Source organism: Eleutherodactylus coqui, chromosome 2 (assembly GCF_035609145.1).
Source record: "Eleutherodactylus coqui strain aEleCoq1 chromosome 2, aEleCoq1.hap1, whole genome shotgun sequence".
NCBI classification, from domain to species: Eukaryota; Metazoa; Chordata; class Amphibia; order Anura; family Eleutherodactylidae; genus Eleutherodactylus; species Eleutherodactylus coqui.
In genome coordinates this window covers 336841900-336863753 of record NC_089838.1, presented here as the reverse complement: position 1 = coordinate 336863753, position 21854 = coordinate 336841900, and the positions used below count along the sequence as shown (strand labels likewise).

At 47.9% G+C, this 21854-nt stretch overlaps 1 protein-coding gene across 1 annotated transcript in view; it reads right to left on the bottom strand.

The window, feature by feature from the left end:
* Nucleotides 1-21854, bottom strand: part of LOC136610917 (NXPE family member 3-like) — a 67048-nt gene that overhangs the window by 16075 nt on the left and 29119 nt on the right. Inside the window, exons 4-6 of the mRNA XM_066590109.1 lie at nucleotides 2959-3441; nucleotides 1809-2029; nucleotides 109-182 (exon numbers count right to left, since the gene is read on the bottom strand). Coding sequence (XP_066446206.1) covers nucleotides 109-182; nucleotides 1809-2029; nucleotides 2959-3441 — 778 coding nt within the window. The remainder of the gene's footprint in view (nucleotides 1-108; nucleotides 183-1808; nucleotides 2030-2958; nucleotides 3442-21854) is intronic.

The window sequence follows — 21854 nt, the reverse complement described above, 5'->3', positions numbered from 1 at the left end:
GATAGATAGATAGATAGATAGGAGATAGATATGAGTGATAGACAGATAGATAGATAGATAGACATGAGCTAGATAGATAGATAGATAGATAGATAGATAGATAGATACCTTTAATTACATCTTTTTGTGGAAGAACATGAAGAGCCTTAACAGTGGTTAAGATTTCTTGGTCAATAAATGCCCTTGAAGAATATAAAAAGACGCAGGTGAGATGAATGTAAAACATAAAGTGTGGGGAGAAGGACGGTAAATCACAAATTGAACAGTTTAAACATGTCTGACCGTTGGGTGTGGGTGACCACTGTTGAGCCCTGAATATTAATCCAACCGTTTCCAGAATTAAACCTTGTATAGTATGCCTACAGGTACAGGAAACCACAAGGTGAATGTTTATTAACCCCTAGGTAACAAGCATTGCCCCTATTTATGGTGGTTACTAAGGGGCCTTAGGCTAGGCAGCCACTTTTTTCACAACCCTTTGTGCACTTAAAAGTGTTCTCATTAGAAAAAATCCTAATTAAAATTAAAGCAAAAAAAAAAATCTACATTTCTCCTTAGAAAATGTTTTTGGAAAGCCATTCCCTAAACTATACAACTAATCAATGTCACCCCAAAATAGTTCCAATAAAACTACAAGCTGTCCCACAAAGATTAAAGGGGTTGTCCCGCGGCAGCAAGTGGGTCTATACACTTCTGTATGGCCATATTAATGCACTTTGTAATGTACATTGTGCATTAATTATGAGCCATACAGAAGTTATCAAAAGTTTTATACTTACCTGCTCCGTTGCTGGCGTCCTCGTTCCCATGGTGCCGACTAATTTTCGGCCTCTAATGGCCAAATTAGCCGCGCTTGCGCAGTCCGGGTCTTCTGCTGTCTTCAATGGGGCCGCTCGTGCAGAATGCCGGCTCCGTGTAGCTCCGCCCCGTCACGTGCCGATTCCAGCCAATCAGGAGGCTGGAATCGGCAATGGACCGCACAGAAGAGCTGCGGTCCATGGAGGGAGCAGACCCCGGCGGCCATCTTCAGCAGGTGAGTATGAAGACGCCGGACCGCCGGGATTCGGGTAAGTACTACCCGGTTTGTTTTTTTAACCCCTGCATCGGGGTTGTCTCGCGCCAAACGGGGGGGGGGGGGGGGTTAAAAAAAAAAAAGCCGTTTCGGCGCGGGACAACCCCTTTAACTCTATTTCTGCTCATTTCTTATTTCTGACTTTGTGTTTTGTTTTATTAATGCGCACATCATGCAGAGTAAATGTCACATATATATTTGGGTTTTTCTACTTTTGCACAATTTTTATTTTATTTTAAATCACTCATAACTTTTAAAACTTCCCCATGGATGGAGCTCTGTAGGGGCTTGTTTCTTTACATGACAAGTTGTGTTGTTTATTGGTACCATATCGGGATACATATGGCTTTTTTGATCACTTTTATTGCACTTTTTTGGTAGGTGAAATGAACAAAATAATGATTTTGTCTCTTTTTTTAATTCCGGCTTTTGCTGGACAGGCTAGTAGGTGTGTTCAGTTTATGATACAGGTTGTTACTGATAATAAGTAATAATTACCTGAAAGCGCTGCGGAATAAGTTGGCGCTATACAAATACCAAGATTTATTTTATTTATTTTATATAATGATACCCAATGTGTGATTTTTTTTATTTTTTTTTGTAATAACTTTTTTTTATTCAAACAGGGGGAAATGCATAAAAGGGGGTTTAATAAAAGGGGTGATATACAAAAATAGAAAATATGCATCGCCATATGATGGAAGAGCTTGTGCAGCATATAATAAGAAATACTTGCTTGGAGAAGAACTCATGCTCTTCTTTACTAAATACATCCCGTTCTTCCCCTGATGAATGGTCCCGGTAAGCGTCACACGGCAGTGTTTTTGGTCGCCGACATACCCATTTTTCTTCATAGCGTTCATCATAATATTCACAGACATCTTCTCCGGGAAGATCGACATTACATTCCACCACTTCTTCTGTTCCGTTTTTCATAAAAAAGCCTTTGAAGTTAAGCTGTTCCAAAAATAATCACAAAACAGAACATGTACGTTAAAGGGATTGTCCAGTTGTAAAGTAGTGTTGGCCTATCGTCAATAGTAGATTGGTGGGGAGTCCACTGCTTCTGCTGATCAACTGTCTGCCATGTTGGTGTGCTTATGCACTGTGCTGATTTCTGCAAGAAATAGACAGTTCTGTTCTTATTGCTGTTACCAGGCTTGGTATTGCATGCAAAGATCCCATTGATTTCAATGCCTGTAATACCGAGTCTGGTCAGAAAAGGGGAATGGAGCTGTCTGCTTCCTCAAGAATTCATTTCAGCACCGGAGTGTACTGGCCCAGCAATCAGCTGATCAAGAGAGGCTCCCAGGCAAAGGAGCCCTACCAATCTACTATTCATGACTTATCCTGAGGATTGAACTATCAATAGTTCACAACCAAACAACCCCTTTAACCCGTTACTAACAGGGTCCAAAAACAGGGGGTTTTTTTGGACATTTTGCAGCTTTAGGAGCTAGAACCACAAACACAAAACCCAAATTGAAAAATAAAATCACACTGATCCCCCATCCCAATATATTTTCTGAGAGCAGACACCTGACACACTGTCAATATGCGACTCAGCACTTTACATACATCAGTGCCTTCTTGCAATTTTGTGTCAAAGTGTAATTGTTTCATGAAAAATGCTTAAAAAATATATTATTGGGTAAAAGTGAAATCTAAGCAGAAAATTAGATGCACAATTCAACAAATACTAAAAATAAAAGTTCAACGAATAAATCTATAATACTTAGACTGCTGCCTGCGCTAACAGTGGTTGGGAGGAGTAATATTTCTCCTTGTGGAGACAACCTAATAGATGTGTGGAGACTTATAAGGCCTGGCTAGATTAATGTTCTATCTGCAATACTGCCTGAGATTAATTGTCTGTATTACCTTACCTTATCTGGTCGTGTAGCCCTTTTTTCATGCAAAATTCCAATGGCTTCGCTGGAATACATGAGCTTTATGGAGACCATGGTCTCACCTGGCCACTGTAGAATGAAGGACGCCGTGTAGGAACCATTGTAGTTGTCAATGACAGATCCACTCACACCGGCTTTCAGGCTCGGGGAATGAAGCTTGGCATGGAAGAAGTCTCCACCATAGCTCTTTGCATGACCTTTGTGGTCTTTGGCTATGATGAGAACCTCCAACTTTTCGCCTACAATATAGGTAGAGCGGGGATAGAGCAAGAAAAATACTGAAGTCTTTGGGTGGGTGGAATACTCCAAGGTTGTCCTGGTTGGGGGCAGTGGCCATTCAGTCAACTTCAAAAGAGTGTGAAGTTCTTCATCCAATTGGGATGTCTTTGGGATATTTAATATCTGCGAGGGAATGTGAACTTTTGTTGAACATTGCCTCCATATTAATATGTAGATAAGCTGTAAAAAAAAGATAATAATGGGAAATGAAGAGGTTAACGGATCAATAGTGATAAAATGATTAGTAATAACATTTATAAGACGCCATTCAAAACTGGTGTTTAATTATAAGAAAACCATGTAATAGGCAGAGTTGATATCCATCTTCTTAGGCTTCCTGAAGGTCTAAAAGCCCACATACATTTTTGCAACTGTTCAGCTGTTTCCTTCAGCTCCCCTACAGAAAAGAAAGTTTGGTTAGGCCCACCATTCATGTGGTTAGAGAAAAATGTGATTGTTTCCAGCAAGAGAAACCACGTAATCTTGTAGATATGATACCTTTTAATGGTTAACAAAAATACATGATGTAATAGCGAGCTTGCGAACCTCTCGGGCTCTTCGTCAGGCTAAAATGGAATAGATCTGAAGAGGCATGCATATTTATACACACTTATAACATACATACTTATGACACGGCACAGATATGGATGGGATTGGTTCGCATTTAAAAGGAATTCTGCAACAGCAAACAAACGTTTTTTGTCTAGGCACTGATAACGGAGTGAAAGTTTATGGTCCCTGAATTACTGGTGGGAAAGGGGGGTGGGTCCTTCAGGCCAGGAATGCTACAAGAGGCACACAAACATTTTTAACTAGACACTGATAAGGGATTATAAATTTATGATCCCTGAATTACTGTTGATGGGGGGGTTTCACCAGGTCAGCAGTCTCATCTGTGCTATAGATGTCTCTTACCTCCCATTCACCCATAAATCCTGGGGAATAATTTAACCCAGTATTCAGCGTGTCAAAAGTTATCAATTTAAATTCCAAAATTCTTCTGTGGTTTTGTGACTTTTAACCACCCTTCAATATCAAAACTCTCATATCTCCTATGTCATGTCCACGGTTAGAGAAGTGCTCGGCCGCAGGGAATTCTCTCTTTCTGTGTTTAATCGTGTGGCGATGAGATCTCATCCTCACTTTCAGTTTTTGTCCTGTTTCTCCGACATAAGGACCCCCAACAGGACATTTACTGCACATGATCAGGTACACAACATTGGACGTGGAACATGTGAATGTCCCCGGGATCTTATAGTCCTGCTGTGTGTTGGGGATCCGTATCCTGTCCACAGTCAGTATATGTGAGCAGGTCTTACACACTTGTGTTTAGAGAGGTAAGCTCTGGTTATTGCTTATCTCCTGGGGAGCAGAAGGATAAGATGCAGAGTTAAATGTAGAGTTCTCATTCCACTTTAAGTTGGGCTTCCCCACTAACATTGGAGAGTCATCTGTTTGTTATTTGTAGTGGTGGGCTCTGACAAATGAAGTCTAATGTCTGCAATCCTCTGCTTTTGGGACAATATTCTGTCCTTGGACTAGAGGGGGGTATGTTACCTGAGGTTAAATTTCTCTGCTGTTCCTTTGATCCATCAGTTTTGGGTCCTGTTTTCAGCCTTCCAAACTGGCCAGCACAGTTTTTAACTGGCTAAAGCAGACTGTGCTCTGATTGGTTAGCACTGATCATATGAGTAGCCCTGCCAATCAGAGAGCAGGTATATTGCTCTGGTAGTCTAACACTACCAAAACACTTTGGGGATTAGGTAGTATAAAGATTACACTTGCCATCTTGGACGGCCAAAAATGGGATCCAGAGCCAGTGGATCAGAGAGCCCTGCAGAAAAGAGCAACTGCAGGCAATATAGCTCCTTTCCGTCCCAGAAGCGAATTTTGTCTTGAAACCGGAGATTTGCTTGAAGTTGGAGGGGAATTATATTGATTACTGGGTGGACTAATATCATGTTCTTATGTAAACTACACATCTATGCAAAAGTCCTCCTGAGGGTTTTTGATTTTATTTAATTGCAAGGTAAAAAAGGAAGTCTGTGATCAGCCACTTTTTTTTTTTTTTTTGTTCTGTGTTCTAAGAGCTATCTTTTATTTTAACGTTTCCATTGCCAGTGCCATAGGTAGACTTGTTCTGGTGGATTGCATGATGTATTTTTTATTGGTATCAGTTAATGTACAATAGAATGTACAGAAAAACATAACAAATTCTAAGTGGATTGAAATGGAAAAAAGCCTACAATTTTTGGTGTGTAAATGGGGGTGTTTTTACAGTGTTCAGGATTCTGAAAAAATGAGATGTAATCTTTATTCTGAAGGTCAGTACAATTACGGTAATACCAGTGTTATATAGCTTAGAATATTTTTGACTACTTAAAGGGATTGTTTTTATTCATTAATGATGCAGCTTTTCAGCTAGTATATATAAGTGAGTTAGTGTTACTTTGGATAGTCATTTCTTTTTGTCTTGGACTCTTTTTCCTCAGATGGTCATGTGATCTCAATTTTTTTTTTGCATGCCGTTTGCTATAGATGCTGGATAAGCCCAGGATGGCATGCTAGTGTGGCACATTCTGTTAATGCAGGGTAATCCACTGCTTTGTCAGTGAGGGTTGTACTCCTGTATGGCGGTCATTCTTGGTATCAGTTCATATTGTGCAGACTGGGTTTGTCAGCAGTCACCCCTCCCCCACCCTGGGTATAGTTGGGTGGCTGCACATTAGTCGGCACATTAACACTTTTGCTCCACTACATTGTCATCTGGCTCGCTGCATGCTTTTAGGGTACATGGCGACTGAGCCTTCCCTGCAGTATATATCTTGTATCTGGCTATTTTTTCTGTTGTCTTTGTACATTTTTTTTCTCACCTCTTTGAAATCCTGACCAACTCAGATCTAATTGGGGTTATGATTAGAGATGAGCGAACGTACTCGTCCGAGCTTGATACTCGTTCGAGTATTAGCGTGTTAGAGATGCTCGTTACTCGTGACGAGTACCACGCGATGTTCGAGTTACTTTCACTTTCATCTCTGAGACGTTAGCGCGCTTTTCTGGCCAATAGAAAGACAGGGAAGGCATTACAACTTCCCCCTGCGACGTTCAAGCCCTATACCACCCCCCTGCAGTGAGTGGCTGGGGAGGTCAGGTGTCACCCGAGTATATAAATCGGCCCCTCCCGTGGCTCGCCACAGATTTATTCTGACATAGAGGAGGGAAAGTGCTGTTGGTGCCGAAGCTGCTATAGGGAGAGCGTTAGGAGTATTTTAGGCTTCAAGAACCCCAACGGTCCTTCTTAGGGCCACATCTAACCGTGTGCAGTACTGTGGAGGATGCTTTTTGCAGTGTTGCACTTTTTTTTTTTTTTTGTATATCGGCCGTGCAGAGCATTGCGTCCTGCAGTAATTATACATACTCCAGGGCCAGTAGTGGTGGTGAGGCAGGGACAGAAGACATATATTGTGAGGCAGGGACAGAAGACATATATTGTGAGGCAGGGACAGAAGACATATATTTATTGAATATAGGCAGTGGGCCTTTCCAAAAACATTTGGGGAAAAAAATCTATTTGGGCTGCCTGTGACTGTCCTCAGTGTTCTGGGTCTGTGCTGGGTGTAGTTGTCCTCCTAATTCATACGCAGCCAGCTAAGTGTTACAGCAGGCTTGCGTAAAATTATTTCCTGGCTTTGTGTTGGCTGTTACATCACATTCCAGTCCACAGTGCAACAGTCTGCAGTTATTTGACATACTCCAGGGCCAGTAGTGGTGACGCAGCGACAGAAGACATATTTATTGAATATAGACAGTGGGCCTTTGCAAAAACATTTGGGGAAAAAAATCTATTTGGGCTGCCGGTGACTGTCCTCAGTGTTCTGGGTCTGTGCTGGGTGTAGTTGTCCTCCTAATTCATACGCAGCCAGCTAAGTGTTACAGCAGGCTTGCGCAAAATTATTTCCTGGCCAATAAGCGGCACATTTAATTACAGCATTCTGTTTCTGCACTACTGGTAATACACCATGCTGAGGGGTAGGGGTAGGCCTAGAGGACGTGGACGCGGGCGAAGACGTGGAGGCCCAAGTCAGGGTGTGGGCACAGGCCGAGCCAGTGCGGTGGCCAGGGGTAGAGGCAGGGCCAGACCGAATAATCCACCAACTGTTTTCCAAAGCGCCCCCTTGCGCCATGCCACCCTGCAGAGGTCAAGGTGCTCTACGGTGTGGCAGTTTTTCACAGAGACGCCTGACGACCGACGAACAGTGGTGTGCAACCTTTGTCGCGCCAAGATCAGCTGGGGAGCCACCAGCATGCGCAGGCATATGATGGCCAAGCACCCCACAAGGTGGGACGAAGGCCGTTCACCGCCTCCGGTTTGCACCACTGCCTCTCCCCCTGTGCCCCAACCTGCCACTGAGATCCAACCCCCTCTGAGGACACAGGCACTACCGTCTCCTGGCCTGCACCCACACCCTCACCTCCGCTGTCCCCGGCCCCATCCAGCAATGTCTCTCAGCGCAGCGTCCAGACGTTGCTAGCGCCACTGTTTGAGCGCAAGCGCAAGTACGCCGCCACGCACCCGCACGCTCAAGCGTTAAACGTGCACATTGCCAAATTGATCAGCCTGGAGATGCTGCCGTATAGGGTTGTGGAAACGGAGGCTTTCAAAAGCATGATGGCGGTGGCGGCCCCGCGCTACTCGGTTCCCAGTTGCCACTACTTTTCCCGATGTGCCGTCCCAGCCCTGCACGACCACGTCTCCCGCAACATTGTACGCGCCCTCACCAACGCGGTTACTGCCAAGGGCCACTAAACAACAGACACGTGGACAAGCACAGGCGGGCAGGGCCACTATATCTCCCTGACGGCACATTGGGTGAATTTAGTGGAGGCTGGGACAGAGTCAGAGCCTGGGACCGCTCACGTCCTACCCACCCCCAGAATTGCGTGCCCCAGCTCGGTGGTGGTATCTGCGGCGGTGTATGCTTCCTCCACTAAAGCACCCTCCTCCTCCTCCTCCTACGCAACCTCTGTCTCACAATCAAGATGTGTCAGCAGCAGCACGTCGCCAGCAGTCGGTGTCGCGCGGCACGGCAGCACAGCGGTGGGCAAGCGTCAGCAGGCCGTGCTGAAACTACTCAGCTTAGGAGAGAAGAGACACACGGCCCACGAACTGCTGCAGGGTCTGACAGAGCAGACCGACCGCTGGCTTGCGCCGCTGAGCCTCCAACCGGGCATGGTCGTGTGTGACAACGGCCGTAACCTGGTGGAGGCTCTGCAGCTCGGCAGCCTCACGCTCGTGCCATGCCTGGCCCATGTCTTTAATTTGGTGGTTCAGCGCTTTCTGAAAAGCTACCCACACTTGTCATACCTGCTCGGAAAGGTGCGCCGGGTCAGCGCACATTTCCGCAAGTCCAAGACGGATGCTGCCACCCTGCGGACCCTGCAACATCGGTTTAATCTGCCAGTGCACCGATTGCTGTGCGACGTGCCCACACGGTGGAACTCTACGCTCCACATGTTGGCCAGGCTCTATGAGCAACGTAGAGCTATAGTGGAATACCAACTCCAACATGGGCGGCGTAGTGGGAGTCAGCCTCCTCAATTCTTTACGGAAGAGTGGGCCTGGTTGGCAGGCATCTGCCAGGTCCTTGGAAACTTTGAGGAGTCTACCCAGATGGTGAGCGGGGATGCTGCAATCATTAGCGTCACCATTCCTCTGCTATGCCTCTTGAGAAGTTCCCTGCAAAGCATAAAGGCAGATGCTTTGCACTCGGAAACGGAGGCTTGGGAATAGTCGCTGGATAGTCAGAGCACCCTCATGTCTATATCTCAGCGCGTTGAGGAGGAGGATGAGGGGAAGGAGCATGAGGAGGAGGGGGAAGAGACATCTTGGTTCACTGCTGAGGGTACACATGCTGCTTGCCTGTCATCCTTTCAGCGTGTATGGCCAGAGGAGGAGGAGGAGGATCCTGAAAGTGATCTTCCTAGTGAGGACAGCCATGTGTTGCGTACAGGTACCCTGGCACACATGGCTGACTTCATGTTAGGATGCCTTTCTCGTGACCCTCGCGTTACACGCATTCTGGCCACTACGGATTACTGGGTGTACACACTGCTCGACCCACGGTATAAGGAGAACCTTTCCACTCTCATTCCCGAAGAGGAAAGGGGTTCCAGAATGATGCTATACCACAGGGCGCTGGTGGACAAGCTGATGGTAAACTTCCCATCCGACAGCGCTAGTGGCAGAAGGTGCAGTTCCGAGGGCCAGGTAGCAGGGGAGGCGCAGAGATCAGGCAGCATGTACAGCGCAGGCAGGGGAACATTCTCCAAGGCCCTAGCCAGCTTTATGGCTCCCCAGCAAGACTGTGTCACCGGTCCCCAGTCAAGGCTGAGTTGGCGGGAGCACTGTAAAAGGATGGTGAGGGAGTACGTAGCCGATCGCACGACCGTCCTCGGTGACGCCTCTGCCCCCTACAACTACTGGGTGTCGAAGCTGGACACGTGGCCTGAACTCGCGCTGTATGCCCTGGAAGTGCTTGCTTGTCCTGCGGCTAGCGTCTTGTCAGAGAGGGTGTTTAGTGCGGCTGGGGGAATCATCACGGATAAGCGTACCCGCCGGTCAACCGACAGTGCCGACAGGCTTACACTCATCAAGATGAACAAAGCCTGGATTTCCCCAGACTTTTCTTCTTCACCAGCGGACAGCAGCGATACCTAAGCAATACGTAGGCTGCATCCGCGGATGGAAGCATCGTTCTCTATCACCATCAAAAACGGGGACATTTTTGCTTCATCAATCTGTGTATTATATTCATCCTCCCCCTCCTCCTCCTCCTGAAACCTCACGTAATCACGCAAAACAGGCAATTTTTCTTAGGCCCACAAGGCTCAGTCATATAATTTTTGTAAACAATTTTTATATGTTTCAATGCTCATTAAAGCGTTGAAACTTTCACCTGAACCAATTTTTATTTTAACTGGGCTGCCTCCAGGCCTAGTTACCAATTAAGCCACATTAATGAAAGCGATTAATGGGTTTCACCTGCCCTCTTGGTTGGGCATGGGCAATTTTTCTGACGTACATTAGTACTGTTGGTACACCAATTTTTGGGGGCCCTCGCCTACAGTGTAATCCAATTAATTTTTAGCCCACCTGCATTACAGCTGACGTTACATCAGCTGTGTTGGGCACTGCAATGGGATATATTTATGTACCGCCGGTGGGTTCCAGGGAGCCACCCATGCCGTGGGTCCACACGGAGTTGTAACTGCATGTGTCCACTTCTAAAGAACCCCAGTCTGACTGGGGCATGCAGTGTGGGCCAAAGCCCACTTGCATTAAACATGACATTACCTCAGCTGTGATGGGCACTGCAATGGGATACATTAATGTACAGCCGGTGGGTTCCAGGGTTCCTGGGTGCACACGGAATTCCCATTGCGGAGTTGTACCTGCCTGTTACTATTTGTAAAAAAACGCGGTCTGACTGGGGCATGCAGACACCTTGACAGAATGAATAGTGTGTGGCACATAGGTTCCCCATTGCTATGCCCACGTGTGCAGCTCCTGATGGCGGTGGCACAGGATTCTATTTCTCATTGCTTCTGTACAGCATTGTGGGCTATCGCCCCGCCCCTTTTAAAGAGGGTCGCTGCCTAGCCATGCCAGCCCTCTGCAGTGTGTGCCTGCGGTTCCTCCTCATGGCAGACGCACTTATAAATAGACATGAGTGTGGCGTGGCATGAGTGCAGCTGAAGGCTGCGCAGGGACAATTTGGTGTGCGCTGTGGACACTGGGTCGTGCAGGGGGAAGGGGGGGTTGGGCAGCATGTAACCCTGGAGAAGTGGCAGCGGAGTGTCATGCAGGCAGTGATTGTGCTTTGTCTAAGTGTGGTGCTTAGCTAAGGTATGCATTGCTAATGAGGGCTTTTCAGAGGTAAAAGTTGTTGGGGGGGGGCCACTCTTACCACTATTGTGGCTTAATAGTGGGACCTGGGAACTTGAGATGCAGCCCAACATGTAGCCCCTCGCCTGCCCTATCCGTTGCTGTGTCGTTCCCATCACTTTCTTGAATTGCCCAGATTTTCACAAATGAAAACCTTAGCGAGCATCGGCGATATACAAAAATGCTCGAGTCGCCCATTGACTTCAATGGGGTTCGTTACTCGAAACGAACCCTCGAGCATCGCGAATTTCGTCCCGAGTAACGAGCACCCGAGCATTTTGGTGCTCGCTCATCTCTAATAATACTCAATCTCAGGTTTTAAAGGATCGTTTTAAAAATAAAGGCTACCCCATAAGCCTTATTGAAGCAGCATACGAGAAAGCATTAGTAGAATCTAAGCAGATAGACAATAAAAGTGAACACAAAAATAGATTTGATACACAAAAAAACGTCTTATTTATCACCAAATATAACTCTCAATCTAATTTAATAGAAAAAAATCATGAAAAAAATGGGAAATTCTCAAAAAAAACCCCATTTTAAATAATGAGATTCAAAATAAATGCATTGTAATTAGAGATGAGCGAACACCAAAATGTTCGGGTGTTCGTTATTCGGAACGAACTTCCCGTGATGCTCGAGGGTTCGTTTCGAACAACGAACCCCATTGAAGTCAATGGGCGACCAGAACATTTTTGTATTTCGCCGATGCTCGCTAAGGTTTTCATGTGTGAAAATCTGGGCAATTCAGGAAAGTGATGGGAATGACACAGTGACGGATAGGGCAGGCGAGGGGCTACATGTTGGGCTGCATCTCAAGTTCACAGGTCCCACTATTAAGCCACAATAGCGGCAAGAGTGGGCCCCCCCCCCAACAACTTTTACTTCTGAAAAGCCCTCATTAGCATGGCATACCTTTGCTAAGCACCACACTACCTCCAACAAAGCACAATCACTGCCTGCATGACACTCCACTGACACTTCTCCTGGGTTACATGCTGCCCAACCGCCCCCCCTCCCCCCCACAGCGCACACCAAAGTGTCCCTGGGCAGCCTTCAGCTGCCCTCATGCCACACCACGCTCATGTCTATTTAGAATTGCGTCTGCCATGACGAGGGACCGCAGGCACACACTGCAGAGGTTGGCACGGCTAGGCAGCGACCCTCTTTAAAAGTGGCGGAGCGATAGCCCACAATGCTGTACAGAAGCAATGAGAAATAGAATCCTGTGCCACCGCCATCAGGAGCTGCACACGTGGGCATAGCAATGGGGAACCTATGTGCCACACACTATTCATTCTGTCAAGGTGTCTGCATGCCCCAGTCAGACCGGGCTTTTTAATTCATAGACACAGGCAGGTACAACTCCCTATTGTGAAGTCCCTGTCGACCCACAGCATGGGTGGCTCCCTGGAACCCACCGGCGGTACACAGAAATATCCCATTGCATTGCCCAACACAGCTGAGGTAGTAATGTCGTGCGTAATACAGGTGGGCTTCGGCCCACACTGCATGCCCCAGTCAGACTGGGGTTCTTTAGAAGTGTACAGATGTAGTAAAAACTCTGTGTGCACCTACAGCATGGGTGGGTGCCAGGAAGCCACCGGCGGTACATAGAAATATCCCATTGCATTGCCCAACACAGCTGAGGTAGTAATGTTGTGCTTAATGCAGGTGGGCTTCGGCCCACACTGCATGCCCCAGTCTGACTGGGGTTCTTTATAAGTGTACAGATGTAGTAAAAACTCCGTGTGCACCTACAGCATGGGTGGGTGCCAGGAAGCCACCGGCGGTACATAGAAATATCCCATTGCATTGCCCAACACAGCTGAGGTAGTAATGTTGTGCTTAACCCTTTCCAATCCAATTTGTATATGGTTTTCCTAGGGGGCTTACTCTTTTTCTGCCGTTATACAACGGCGCTATATGCTGGCTAAAGCCAGTACTGCATGAGCTGACACGTAGGATAGGCTCCGACAGCAGAGAGGCTGGCAATATACAGTAAGAGAACCCCGACGGACGTCTACCAACAACGGAGCTGTACAGCCTTAAACCCTAATGTCTTCACAGGTCACACAGTGGACTGGAAAGGGTTAATGCAGGTGGGTTTCGGCCCACACTGCATGCCCCAGTCAGACTGGGTTTCTTTATAAGTGGAAACAGATGCATTTATAATTCCCTGTGGACCCACTGCCTGGGTGGGTGCCAGGAAGCCACCGGCGGTACATAGAAATATCCCATTGCATTGCCCAACACAGCTGAGGTAGTAATGTTGTGCGTAATACAGGTGGGCTTCGGCCCACACTGCATGCCCCAGTCAGACTGGGGTTCTTTAGAAGTGTACAGATGTATTAAAAACTCCGTGTGCACCTACAGCATGGGTGGCTCCCTGGAACCCACCGGCGGTACATAAAAATATCCCATTGCATTGCCCAACACAGCTGAGGTAGTAATGTCGTGCTTAATGCAGGTGGGCTTCGGCCCACACTGCATGCCCCAGTCAGACTGGGGTTCTTTACAAGTGGACACATGTAGGTTAAACTCCCTGTGGACCCACTGCCTGGGTGGGTGCCAGGAAGCCACCGGCGGTACATAGAAATATCCCATTGCATTGCCCAACACAGCTGAGGTAGTAATGTCGTGCGTAATGCAGGTGGGCTTCGGCCCACACTGCATGCCCCAGTCAGACTGGGGTTCTTTAGAAGTGTACAGATGTATTAAAAACTCCGTGTGCACCTACAGCATGGGTGGCTCCCTGGAACCCACCGGCGGTACATAAAAATATCCCATTGCATTGCCCAACACAGCTGAGGTTACGTCAGCTGTAATGCAGGTGGGCTAAAAATTAATTTGATTACACTGTAGGCGAGGGCCCACAAAAATTGCTGTATCAACAGTACTAATGTACATCCCAAAAATTGGCCATGGCCAGCCAAGAGGGCAGGTGAAACCCATTAATCGCTTTGGTTAATGTGGCTTAAGTGGTAACTAGGCCTGGAGGCAGCCCAGTGTAACGAAAAATTGGTTCAAGTTAAAGTTCCAACGCTTTTAAGCGCATTGAAACTTATAAAAATTGTTCTGAAAAATTATTTGACTGAGCCTTGTGGCCCTAAGAAAAATTGCCCGTTCAGCGTGATTACGTGAGGTTTCAGGAGGAGGAGCAGGAGGAGGAGGAGGAGGAATATTAGACACAGATTGATGAAGCAGAAATGTCCCCGTTTTGGATGGTGAGAGAGAACGTAGCTTCCATCCGCGGGTGCAGGCTACGTATTGCTTACGTATCGCTGCTGTCCGCTGGTGGAGAACAGAAGTCTGGGGAAATCCAGCCTTTGTTCATCTTGATGAGTGTTAGCCTGTCGGCACTGTCGGTTGACAAGCGGCTACGCTTATCTGTGATGATTCCCCCAGCCGCACTAAACACCCTTTCCAACAAGACGCTAGCCGCAGGACAAGCAAGCACCTCCAGGGCATACAGCGCGAGTTCAGGCCACGTGTCCAGCTTCGACACCCAGTAGTTGTAGGGGGCAGAGGCGTCACCAAGGATGGTCGTGCGATCGGCTACGTACTCCCTCACCATCCTTTTACAGTGCTCCCGCCGACTCAGCCGTGACTGGGGAGCGGTGACACAGTCTTGGTGGGGAGCCATAAAGCTGGCCAGGCCCTTAAAGACTGTTGCACTGCCTGGGATGTACATGCTGCTCGATCTACGCACATCCCCTGCTACCTTGCCCTCGGTACTGCGCCTTCTGCCACTAGCGCTGTCGGCTGGGAATTTTACCATCAGCTTGTCCGCAAGGGTCCTGTGGTATAGCAACACTCTCGAACCCCTTTCCTCTTCGGGAATCAGAGTGGGCAGGTTCTCCTTATACCGTGGATCGAGCAGTGTGTACACCCAGTAATCCGTCGTGGCCAGAATGCGTGCAACGCGAGGGTCACGAGAAAGGCATCCTAACATGAAGTCAGCCATGTGTGCCAGGGTACCAGTACGCAACACATGGCTGTCCTCACTAGGAAGATCACTTTCAGGATCCTCCTCCTCCTCCTCCTCCTCCTCAGGCCATACACGCTGAAAGGATGACAGGCAATCAGCCGGTGTACCGTCAGCAGCGGCCCAAGCTGTCTCTTCCCCCTCCTCCTCATCCTCCTCATGCTCCTCCTCCTCCTCCTGTACGCGCTGAGAAATAGACAGGAGGGTGCCCTGACTATCCAGCGGCATACTGTCTTCCCCCGCCCCCGTTTCCGAGCGCAAAGCAGCTGCCTTTATGGTTTGCAGGGAATTTCTCAAGATGCATAGCAGAGGAATGGTGACGCTAATGATTGTAGCATCGCCGCTCACCACCTGGGTAGACTCCTCAAAATTACCAAGGACATGGCAGATGTCTGCCAACCAGGCCCACTCTTCTGAAAGGAATTGAGGAGGCTGACTCCCACTGCGCCGCCCATGTTGGAGTTGGTATTCGACTATAGCTCTCCGTTGTTCATAGAGCCTGGCCAACATGTGGAGCGTAGAGTTCCACCGTGTGGGCACGTCGCACAGCAGTCGGTGCACTGGCAGCTTAAAGTGATGTTGCAGGGTGCGCAGGGTGGCAGCGTCCGTGTGGGACTTGCGGAAATGTGCGCAGAGCCGGCGCGCCTTTACGAGCAGGTCTGACAAGCGTGGGTAGCTTTTCAGAAAGCGCTGAACCACCAAATTAAAGACGTGGGCCAGGCATGGCACGTGCGTGAGGCTGCCGAGCTGCAGAGCCGCCACCAGGTTACGGCCGTTGTCACACACGACCATGCCCGGTTGGAGGCTCAGCGGCGCAAGCCAGCGGTCGGTCTGCTGTGTCAGACCCTGCAGCAGTTCGTGGGCCGTGTGCCTCTTATCGCCTAAGCTGAGTAGTTTCAGCACGGCCTGCTGACGCTTGCCCACCGCTGTGCTGCCACACCGCGCGACACCGACTGCTGGCGACATGCTGCTGCTAACACATCTTGATTGCGAGACAGAGGAGGAGGAGGAGGAGGAGGAGGGTGCTTTAGTGGAGGAAGCATACACCTCCGCAGATACCAGCACCGAGCTGGGGCCCGCAATTCTGGGGGTGGGTAGGACGTGAGCGGTCCCAGGCTCTGACTCGGTCCCAGCCTCCACTAAATTCACCCAATGTGCCGTCAGGGAGATGTAGTGGCCCTGCCCGCCTGTGCTTGTCCACGTGTCCGTAGTTAAGTGGACCGTGGCAGTAACCGCGTTGGTGAGGGCGCGTACAATGTTGCGGGAGACGTGGTCGTGCAGGGCTGGGACGGCACATCGGGAAAAGTAGTGGCGACTGGGAACTGAGTAGCGCGGGGCCGCCGCCTCCATGATACTTTTGAAGGACTCCGTTTCCACAACCCTATACGGCAGCATCTCAAGGCTGATGAATTTTGCGATGCGGACGGTTAACGTTTGAGCGTGCGGGTGCGTGGCGGCGTACTTGCGCTTGCGCTCGAACACTTGCGCAAGCGACGGCTGGACGGTGCGCTGAACTACACTGCTGGATGGGGCCGAGGACAGCGGAGATGAGGGTGTGGGTGCAGGCCATGAGGCGGTAGTGCCTGTGTCCTGAGAGGGGGGTTGCATCTCAGTGGCAGGTTGGGGCACAGGGGGAGAGGCAGGGGTGCAAACCGGAGGCGCTGAACGGCCTTCGTCCCACCTTGTGGGGTGCTTGGCCATCATATGCCTGCGCATGGTGGTGGTGGTGAGGCTGTTGGTGTTGGCTCCCCGGCTGAGCTTTGCGCAACAAAGGTTGCACACCACTGTTCGTCGGTCGTCAGGCGTCTCTGTGAAAAACTGCCAGACCTTAGAGCACCTCGGCCTCTGCAGGGTGGCATGGCGCGAGGGGGCGCTTTGGGAAACACTTGGTGGATTATTCGGTCTGGCCCTGCCTCTACCCCTGGCCCTGGCCACCGCACTGCCTCTTGCAACCTGCCCTGCTGATGCCCTTGACTCCCCCTCTGAAGACCTGTCCTCCTGAGTAAGCGTTGCACACCAGGTTGGGTCAGTCACCTCATCGTCCTGCTGCTCTTCCTCCGAATCCTCTGTGCGCTGCTCCCTCGGACTTACTGCCCTTACTACTACCTCACTGCAAGACAACTGTGTCTGATCGTCATCGTCCTCCTCACCCACAGAAAGTTGTTGAGACAGTTGGCGGAAGTCCCCAGCCTCATCCCCCGGACCCCGGGAACTTTCGAATGGTTGGGCATCAGTGACTATAAACTCCTCTGGTGGGAGAGGAACCGCTGCTGCCCAATCTGAGCAGGGGCCCGAGAACAGTTCCTGGGAGTCTTCCCGCTCCTGAGCAGGTGTCATTGTAGTGGAGTGAGGAGGCTGGGAGGAAGGAGGAGCAGCAGACAGAGGATTCGGATTTGCAGCAGTGGACGGCGCAGAACTGCGTGTTGACGATAGGTTGCTCGAAGCACTTTCTGCCATCCAGGACAGGACCTGCTCACACTGCTCATTTTCTAATAACCGTCTCCCGCGTGGACCCATTAATTGGGCGATGAATGTGGGGACGCCAGAAACGTGCCTCTCTCCTAATCGCGCAGCAGTCGGCTGCGACACACCGGGATCAGGAGCTCGGCCTGTGCCCACACCCTGACTTGGCCCTCCGCGTCCTCGGCCGCGTCCACGTCCTCTAGGCCTACCCCTACCCCTCAGCATGCTGTATTACCAGTGATTTGATTTCACAGGCAGGAAATAAATTGGCGCAAGACTGCAGGCCAAATATAATTTTTGCCCTTTTTGGAAAACGAAAGGCCCCACTGCCTCTAGTGAATGAATAATCTAAGTTTAATAACTGTGCTGTGTCCCTGCTAATGTGTCACAGAACGTGAGGGTAGCAGAGTTATTATAACTCTGGCAGAGCAGGTATTTTTTTCCCAATTAAGGAAAGCAAATGGCGAAGCCAGCAGTAAAGCGTAGCTGGGTGCGTATGATTTAGCAATGTTGTTCACGCAGCTCACACGTGTCCACCGGCGTTAGGACGGACAGAGGCTGGACAAATAGATTTGTTTTCAGTTTTTTTCCACCAAAAGGCAGCACTGCGTATATTCTATGAACATGAGAAGTTTAATAACTGTGCTGTGTCCCTGCTTATGTGTCACAGAACGTGAGGGTAGCAGAGTTATTATAACTCTGGCAGAGCAGGTATTTTTTTCCCAATTAAGGAAAGCAAATGGCGAAGCCAGCAGTAAAGCGTAGCTGGGTGCGTATGATTTAGCAATGTTGTTCACGCAGCTCACACGTGTCCACCGGCGTTAGGACGGACAGAGGCAGGACAAATAGAATTATTTTCACTTGTTTTACAAGCAAAAGGCCGCACTGCGTATATTCTATGAATAATAACTGTGTTGTGGCCCTGCCTATACAATTCTTTCCCTGCAGTATCAATGGAGGGTGGAATGCTCTGCAGAGGCGATTTTGAGAAGCCCAAAAAAAATGCAGCACAGCTAACAGCAGCCAGCACAGTACTGCACACGGATAAATATGGCCCTAGAAAGGACCGTTGAGGTTCTTGAAGGCTACACTCACTCCTAACACTCTCCCTGCCTATGCAGCACTTCTGTCCCTAATGCCAGGTGCAACGCTCTGCAGAGCCGATTTTGAGAAAAAAAAAAATGCCACTGCTAACAGCAGCCAACACACAGCTATCAGTGGCCCTAATAAGGACCTTTGGGGGTCTTGAAGCCTACACTAACTACCAATTCTTTCCCTACAGCAGCTCCGGTACAAACAGCACTGTCCCTCATCTAACTCACACGGCATCTGAGGCGAACCGCGGGAGGGGCCGACTTTTATGTTCGGGTGACACCTGATCGCCCCAGCCACTCACAGCAGGGGGGTGGTATAGGGCTTGAACGTCACAGGGGGAAGTTGTAATGCCTTCCCTGTCTTTCAATTGGCCAGAAAAGCGCGCTAACGTCTCAGGGAAGGAAGTGAAAGTAACCAGAACACCGCATGGTGTTCGTTACGAATAACGAACATCCCGAACACCCTAATATTCGCACGAATATCAAGCTCGGACGAACGCGTTCGCTCATCTCTAATTGTAATCTATCGCCGAAACAAAACATACTCGCACCTTCAAATCCACAGAATAAATTTCAAGAGATACCTCGGAATAAAATGGCGTTAGCAGGTGTATATCGCTGTGGTAGGAAAAGGTGTAAATGTTGGGCTTACATTACACAAGGAAGGAAGGAGGTTTATTGTCAACGGGAGCCAAAAAAGATAAAAATTGATCAATTTCTGAACTGTAGTGCAAAATGTATTGTATATTTGATAGAATGCCCTTGTGGGCTAGAATACATCGGACGTACTACTAATTCGTTAAGCTCACGTCTGAACCAACATAGATACAATATTACCACAGGGTATACAAAACACAACGTGCCACGCCATTTTTTATTTAAACATCAGAAAGATCCGAAAGGTATCAGAATGACCCTGGTAGAGCATATTCACACACATTCATTTGCACACGAGATGTTTTGGATTAACAGGAAAAATACATTATCCCCATTTGGTTTAAATGACGTTTTGGAAAAGATCTAGGTTCAAATGTATGATGTAAAATCCATTTCTTAATTAACTGTGGAGTTTTTTATTTTTATATCTGTTACCATCTCGTTTATCACTATGTATTTTTTAAAGATACAAATATTAAATTCCTTTTAGAATATAATTATTATATGAATTTAGATTGATGTATGAATAGGATTCTTAATTATTGTTTGCTTAACATATTATGTAGATTTTTGTATCTTTTGGTGGTGATATATTATAATGAGAGTGTAAAATAGATATTATTGCTTTAGATATGTTGCCATTTATCATCTGTTTAAATAAGCTCGCTAAGTGGAGTTTGAGGTCAGGAGTACATGCGCTAGTCCAAGATACGCCATTCCTTTCCTTTAAGTATGTTACACACCAAGTATACGCAAACTCCGTACGTCTTTTACGTACACATACGCAGTAACCCATAAGACACTGTTTCACCTAGCAACCGGATGCTTGCTGAATATGTCCCAGTCAGCTCGACCGGCGTCCGGCGCCATGTTTGTCCGACCGTCAGCTCCACAAGGTAAGCATCACTATAAAAGAACTGTACTTTATATATGTCATGCTTGAAAAGGGCGTTCATAGAACGCTGAAACGCGTTGCACTGCACTCTATATCTGCTATTTACATAAGATTTTATGGAGATACAATTACAATTATTTTATGGAGTATAACAGAAGGACTTCGGTGAATTATCCTCATTAAAGATCTACAGGACTGAGCGCAGGAGAAAAGCCTTTTCTTTCTATTTGTTATATTTGTCCTCACTCGGGTTTGTCTAAACCGCTTGGGGCTATTTCTTCCTGCTGCTCTCCTCTATTTTTGAGGATATCCAGGGATCTTTACAGAGTATACTACAGGCATTCCGGGAGCATCAGTGCAGGCGGGTTACCCCAGATTCACCTCAGGGGTCTCGCTGTGCACCAGGTGAGTTCAACTATATACTTCATTGGATGTATATGCGGTGGCGCGGATCGTTGCTATATGTTCTTATGTATCAAGTTGAAATTCATGAATGAGATGTCAATTTGACTTCTGCTGCATTTGTAGGTCACCATAGATTGCCTAGACTGGATATATAGTAACATAGTATGTTAGGCTGAATGAAGACAATGTCCATCTAATCCAGAGGAAGGAAAAAAAAAGAGGCAGATGCCAATTTAGCTCATTTGGAGGAAAAAAACCTTCCCAACTCCATAATGGCAGCCAGAGTATTCCCTGGATTACTGTTTGAGATCAACAACCTAATGTCTATATCCTGTAATATCATAGCGCTCTAGAAAGACATCTAGTCCCTCTTAAATTTCTCTATGGATTTTGCCATCACCACGTCCTCAGGCAGAGAGTCCCACAGTCTCACTGCTCTTACAGTAAAGAACCCCCTTCTGTGCTAGTGATGAAACCTGCTTTCTTCTAGACGTAGCGGATGCCCTATTGTTACCGTTGCAGTCCTGGGTATAAACAGATCATGGTAGAGATCCTTGTATTGTCCCCTCATGTACTTATACAGAATTATTTGGTTGCCTCTGAACTGTCTTTTTTTCAGGGTAAATAATCCCAGTTTTGGTGCCTCTCTGGGTATTCTAATCCCCTCATTCCATGTATTAATTTAGTTGCCCTTCTTTGTACCCCTCAAGCACTGCAACATCTTTCGTGAGCACCGGTGACCAGAACTGTGCGCAGTATTCCATGTAAAGCCTGATAAGTGCCTTATATAGTGGGAGGATAATGTTCTCGGCCCTCGCCCCTATACCTCTTTTAATGCACCCCAAGACTTTATTAGCTTTTGCAGCAGCTGACTGGCATTGATTGCTCCAGTTAAATCTACAATCCACTAGTACCCCCAGGTCTTTTTCCATCTCCCTTTTTCCTAGCAGTACCCCATTCAGTGTATATTGGTGACATCTGTTTCTCCTGCCCATGTGCATAGTCTTACATTTATCAACATTGAACTTCAATTGCCATTTTTCTGCCCAAACCCCCGGCTTATCTCGGTCAGTTTGTAGCGTACATTGTCCTCCATTGCATTAATTATATTGTATAATTTCATATCATCTGCAAATATTGATATTT